General features: G+C 45.9%; 1 protein-coding gene and 1 pseudogene across 2 annotated transcripts; one reads left to right on the forward strand and one right to left on the reverse strand.

Moving 5' to 3' along the window:
- Window positions 1-313: 313 nt before the first annotated feature.
- On the forward strand, window positions 314-1,066 carry LOC102875297 (annotated as a pseudogene).
- Window positions 1,067-3,102: 2,036 nt separating this feature from the next.
- Window positions 3,103-4,098, reverse strand: RSRC1 (arginine/serine-rich coiled-coil 1). 2 transcript variants are annotated; one of them, XM_006893950.1, is made up of 2 exons: window positions 3,773-4,098; window positions 3,103-3,619 (listed from the first exon to the last, which is right to left on the reverse strand). In XM_006893950.1, the coding sequence occupies exons 1-2, from the start codon at window positions 4,096-4,098 to the stop codon at window positions 3,103-3,105; spliced, it is 843 nt and encodes a 280-aa protein (XP_006894012.1). The 2 variants fall into 2 exon arrangements, with proteins under 2 accessions (XP_006894012.1, XP_006894011.1); XM_006893949.1 differs by having other exon boundaries at window positions 3,103-4,098.
- Window positions 4,099-6,246: the final 2,148 nt, after the last annotated feature.

Below are 6,246 nucleotides of genomic sequence, written 5' to 3' on the forward strand. Positions count from 1 at the left end.
GCTGCCAATTGGTCCAGTGGTGAGAATCTTTGTCTTCTTGACATTGAGCCTCAGTCCATACTGAAGGCTGCAGTCCTTGACCCTTCGCAGCAAGTTCATGAGGTCCTCCTCAGTTTCAGCAAGGAGCGTTGTGTCATCTGCATAACAGTAGGGGATGGGAGGGGAAGAAATAGGCAAGGAGCAAGAAAGACTTGAAGAGACGAGATAAAAGTAACAGATCATTAGTAATTAGTGATAAAAATGACGTTTAAAAAGTTTGTATAAAACAAAATGTGTGGGTGCTGCTGACCTTCAGTGTGTCGACTCTAACACCATGGCGCCCTCCAGGAAGTTCTTCGTTGAGGGAAACTGGAAAATGAACGGGCGAAAGAAGGGTCTGGGAGAACTCATTCATGACCACTCTAAACGCGGCTAAGGTGCCGGCCGATACTGAGGTTGTCTGTGTACCTCCTACCACCTACATCGACTTTGCTCGGCAGAAGCTAGATGCCAAGATTGCTGTGGCTTCACAGAACTGCTACAAAGTAACTAATGGGGCCTTCACTGGGGAGATCAGCCCTGGCATGATCAAAGACTGTGGAGCCACTTGGGTAGTTCTGGGACACTCAGAAAGAAGGCATGTCTTTGGAGAGTCAGATGAGCTGATTAGACAAAAAGTAGCCATGCCCTGGCAGAAGGACTTGGAGTCATTGCCTGCATTGGAGAGAAGCTGGACGAGAGGGAGGCTGGCATCATTGAGAAGGTCGTTTTTGAGCAAACGAAGGTCATCGCAGATAACGTGACAGACTGGAGCGAGGTCGTCTTGGCTTATGAGCCAGTGTGGGCCATTGGTACCAGCAAGACTGCAACACCCTGGCAGGCCCAGGAAGTACATAAAAAGCTCCGGGGATGGCTCAAGTCCAATGTCTCTGACGCAGTGGCTCAAAGTACTCGTATCATTTATGGAGGTTCTGTGACAGGGGCCACCTGCAAGGAGCTGGCAAGCCAGCCTAATGTGGATGGCTTCCTGGTGGGTGGTGCGTCCCTGAAGCCTGAATTTGTGGACATTATCAATGCCAAGCAATAAGCTCCATTCATCTCTCCTACCCTCTTCCTGCTGAACCAGAGACCAGGCAGCCCAGAAGCCCAATAACTGCCCACCACCACCACCATCACGTGCTTCTGATTGTGTCACCTTCCCCCTCTCATGGCTGAGTACATACTGTACCTTCCTTTACCGTTTACACCTTTCCTGCAATGACTAGGATCAGGCCAATCACTTCTTCACTTACTACAATGGTTTGAATGAAACATGTCACCAAGGTGGCTTCTCATTGGCTGGGAGGTATGAGAGGCGGAGCTTGCCCCTTGGTCCCCTCACTCCCCAGTGAGAGGGCAGGAGAGAACATCCTCTGTTCTTGTCACATACACATGCCATGAGAAAACCCTGTCCTTCCCTCAGAGGCCAGGGGTGCTGCCCATGAGTCCAATGCCTGTGTGTATTGTGTGTGAGCTGCCCCGTGTGAGGGGGGAATAAATATCTGGCACTGAAACAACAACAACAACAACAAACCAAAAAAAATGTGCATGAATGAAATATATGCAATGTGTATGAATAATTGCATAAGTTAATGATAGCACAAATAAGTAATATTTTTTAAAAAGTATATAATTCTTCCCATCAGCACAGTGATGTCATCTTAAAACCAGCAATGAGTTGATTTATACTGTGATTGGAGGCACACCTAAAACTCATTTTCCTCCAGGAATGCTACTTTGGTTCCTGTATTGCAAATCCCTATGCATGTCTTAAATCTACCACCTGGGACCAGTCCAAGTAGGTGGCCTCTGTCCCATGACCCCAACAGAACCTGAGTGGATGAGGTTCAGTTGTGCTGGTCTTGGGAGCTGGGGGCCCTGCTTCCTGTTCTGTTTAGTCTGGGGAATCAGAGCACAAGCCAGCTGCTGTCTCTGTGATAAGAGATGGAGTTTGTGCAATAACATGAAGGGATAGTTTTGGAAAGTGATCTCCAAATTCAAGTGGAATGAGTAGACATATTAGAGCAGTGTCGGGCTTTCTGCAGTGGCATTTAGTGATGACAAAACCATCTCGGGACAATAGCAAGATGTAAAGACACTTGGATGCTACTGGGTTATAATTTTTCTGACAGGAAACGTTCTTTTTTGAAACATAAGTAAAAAATAAGTAAACTAATGGGTCTTTTACTAGGGCTTGGAGTCTGAGCTCCTTGCCTCAGTTTCCTCTTCCATACGACAAGGGCAGGACAGTGGCGGCACGTGAATGTGCGGATTCTGTGAGGTGGTATAAGGGTAGTGGTTAGGCCAGTGCCTCACTTGGAGGATGCCTCGGTGAATAGTAATGGGCTAAATGACCCTCCTTACCTCCTATGTTGGACCTCCTTTCACTGCCGACTACTTGCATTGTCACCTTCTTGTTGACCGAAGGAAAAGACAGAGAAGCAGACACACAGCAATGGGGTCAGGACAGAAAGCATGAAGTCAGAGGGCTGATAGCCGGGAGAACTGCAGCTCCTATGCTACACCTTTGTGGGTTTTTTTTTGTTTTTTGTTTTTGTAAGCAAAATCAATTTATTTGAAGGCATTTAAAAAGCAATCTTTCATCCTTGTACCATGCTCACTTGTAGTTTATTTAAAATGTTACTCAAGATGACAAAACTTGAGGTCAGGTGACATAAAAAGTTTGAAATGCTTCTAAAATATAAGATACATGAAATCTCCTATTTTAGGATATTATTTGATTCTTACATTTGGGAGATTAAGCAATTCATGAAATGAAAACTTAAAATTTCATAATTTTACACAGGAACACTGCTCTGCATCTTCTATATCAACAATTATTTTATGATTAACTTTGTTAATGAGATGGCAGTTTCATGCACTCTAAGATTTTATACTAGTTTTAGTATATAGTGTTTACTTGAGATCAAAGCAACAAACATGAAGCCTACCTACATGGAAAAGAATAAAAGAGAATTTCCCTTTTTAGATAATCAATTAAATTCATTTTAAGAGCAAAAAATGACTAGTGAATAAAGCCCTCAATTTCCAACGTTACTATCAATGAAAACATACATCTACGACTCAGGCCACAGGACTGCCTATCAGCCTTTCTTGTCGGAGAGCAATTAATCTCTTGAACCACTTTTCATCAGCCTCTGCTTTCTCGATAAATAAATTTGGGTGGGCCAGAGAATTGTCATCCTGGTACTTGATAGCCATAGGGAAGTTGCTAGGGTCGATTTCCTTCTCAGTACTGGGTGGGTCAGCACCTGCTGACACTGGTGCTGATGCTGCCACCGTGTTCTTCACACCACTTGGCTCTACTGACTTTCTGACTTCTTTACTTGATCTGAATGTCTGCTGAACAAAAGAATCACTTTCAATAGCTTCAATTTCTTTTATTCTTTTCACTTGTTCTACCAGGGTGCCTTGATCTTCCTCCTTTCTTCTTCTAGCTTCTTCCTCATTTCTCTCTTTGGCTTTCAATGCTTCATCCACTTTGGCAGCAGCTTCAAGAACCAGTTGTAGCCTAGCTTTGGCCTGTTCAGCTGGTGGCAGAAGTTCTAATGCAGTTTTGATGTTTCCAGATTCCCCGCGTCTGACGTGCGAGTCCTTGTCCTTCTCCCTCTCTCTTTTCTCCTTCTCTCTGGCTTTACGTCTTTCTCTTTCATGGGACCGACTACGGCTTCTCCTGTGACTGGACCTTTCACTGCTCCGACTGTGAGAACGTGGGCGAGGTCTTGACCTGGACCTTCGAGTTCTGCTTTTTGACCTAGACCGCTGCACTCTATAGGATTTCCCACGACCCCGACGCCGTGATCGACTTTGACTTCGTTTTCTTCTGGAGCCGTAAGAGGAGCTACTGCTTGATCGATGCCTGCATCTTCTGTCATAAGAATGTGAACTAAGCTGAAGATCTCTGGACCAAGACCTTGACCTTGACCTAGACTTCCTCCTGCCCTTCTTTTGGCTGTATGTTCTACTGTCTGAAGAGCTGCTTGAAGATGACCGTCTCCAGTATTTCTTCTTTCTCTTACTTCTGCTGTCTTTTTCAGTGTCTGAGGATTGGCGTCCCATTGCTGTGCTGAAAGCCTTGTTTCTCCCAATGAGGGCCCCGCCGGCGTCCTCCGCGCTTAATTCAGTTTAAGCGCAGCGCCTTCCTCACCTTTGTGGGTTTTTATTGAGAATTGGCAGGAAGATAAACAAAGGAAAATCACAAGGGATTAGTAAACAAAAACAGAGGATCTGGAGAACTCTTTTGTAACTAAGGCAGAGTTCTTCTCTGTTATTTACCTTATTCTCATCACAGGAGGGAAGGAGTCAGTAAATACAAACTAAGAATTATGTAGACCTTAAGAATTGCCTTAATGCCTAACCCTGTAAAGATTTAAGGATTACTTTAGTGCTACAGGGTGAATTCTAGCTTGTATTATGCTTCCCTCATCTCCTGATACAACATTTCATTTATTACTAATATTAAATTTGATATGGTCATCAAGGTGAGTATGATTTCTTCAAGATCCATTCTTGCTTGTGTTTTGTTCTCGTCATCCTTTATATATAATCAGACAAATATAACCAATTAAGCAAAATGAGTTCACAAAATTACTTCCAAAATTCTCTGTATGATCAGAAGGATTTAAGTTTGATATTCCTTGAGAGTCTGTTTTTGTTGTCATATAGCTTCATTCCTGGAGGGTCGATTTCTATTGTTATATTGCCACAGTCCTTTGTCAAAACCAGTTCTGATTGATCTGCTTTGTCAACATGTCCTTTGCCATTCCCTGTGACTCCTCCCTGAATCATTAGGAGAGGGGCTTCACATTCTCTTAGCTACTTCCTGCTAGAAGAGGACGTTGTAGGTCCCAGGGTGAAGATCTTCTCTCACTACTCTAATGGTCCCCTTTGGCAAGAGGAAACATGTAGACTATTGTGGCAATTGCTTTTGGAATTTAGATGCACTGTTATTGATTATGCATAGGAATACAAGTTCTTATAATTGGAGATGCATCATTTTAGTACGGAACTGTCACAGCCTAGAAGACACAAATTTAACTAGCAAATTAAAAGTACATGGGCCAATCCAAGATGGCGGCAGAGGCAGAGACAGCGTGGTGAGCTGTGGGAGCAGCGAACCACTTAAAGCAGGGCCGTTATGGCCTTCCACAGACTTCGGCTTATTGATAATTGAACACTTAAACAGTTGATGACTGGCCCTCAGTGAAGATCGATGCTCAACAACAGGAATTCAAGGATTCCCAAGGAGGAATGGGTGAGTCTCGTGGCTCCCAACCCCCTCCTGCAGAGCCTGCGCCATGCTGCACAGCCGCTACAGCTCCATGAGGCTTCCACAGCTGGAACCAATGGATTCCCTCACCCAGGATGGATGCTGGGCACCGGTCCTCCTCAAGACTGGTACAGTGAAGCCACCACACTGCCGCAAGGTGGACTTGTTTTGGAGAGAATTCTTGGAGCCAGGATGGCTGCAGTGGGGGAAGCAGGAGCCCTCCGGCCACCTGCACAAGAGGGGCCGCACTCACGCAGGCCACCCATGCCGGGGGGGGGGGCGCACTACCCGCTGGCCGCCTGCATAGGAGGTGGGGGATGGGATGCAATGCCCACCATCTGCAGGTTTGGGTTTCCTTGGACAGGCCAAAGAAGACAATTACCTATACAATGGATTGCTCAAAGTGACTGTGAGTCTGATGACCTTAACAGTGGCAGCATGCACAAGAGGACCAATATCCTAAATGCACCACATATTTTGTTCTGTTGAATGCTTCTGCCAAAAGATGGTTAGACCTGGGGGGAGTCTGTTTATATATAATAAAGGGAACCTGAGACCTACTTCAAAATATAGTTTGACCACTTTTGTGGGGGGGAAGTGGCAGTACTGGAATTGGAGACACTATCCCTGACGACAGAGTCCTCAGTCAGGCGAGGGGACCAGACTGGGGTAGGGGCAATTGGAGGGGGAGTATACCAGCCAGCTCCTGGGGGGTGTTGCCCTGCTCAGGATGGGCTGCCCTCAGCCCCCGGCTCGGGGCAAACTGTCGTGGCCCTCAGAATGACCTCCTCAGCCCCCAGATTGTACCATCTGACCCCTGGGTGGGGAAGGGGGGGGAAAAGAATGCCTAGGGTATCCAGAGAATGTTACCTAGGCCACCTTCTGCCACCCTTCCCCTCAGTAAACCTGAAAGCAACACCCTCAAAGCCCATCTATTT

The sequence above is a fragment of the Elephantulus edwardii genome, unplaced genomic scaffold (assembly GCF_000299155.1).
Source record: "Elephantulus edwardii isolate Elephantulus edwardi_28Jun2011 unplaced genomic scaffold, EleEdw1.0 scaffold00133, whole genome shotgun sequence".
NCBI classification, from domain to species: Eukaryota; Metazoa; Chordata; class Mammalia; order Macroscelidea; family Macroscelididae; genus Elephantulus; species Elephantulus edwardii.

Bases quoted from the DNA above. Each gene is read 5' to 3' on its own strand.
- RSRC1 (XM_006893949.1), bottom strand. From the start codon at position 4,098: ATGGGACGCCAATCCTCAGACACTGAAAAAGACAGCAGAAGTAAGAGA.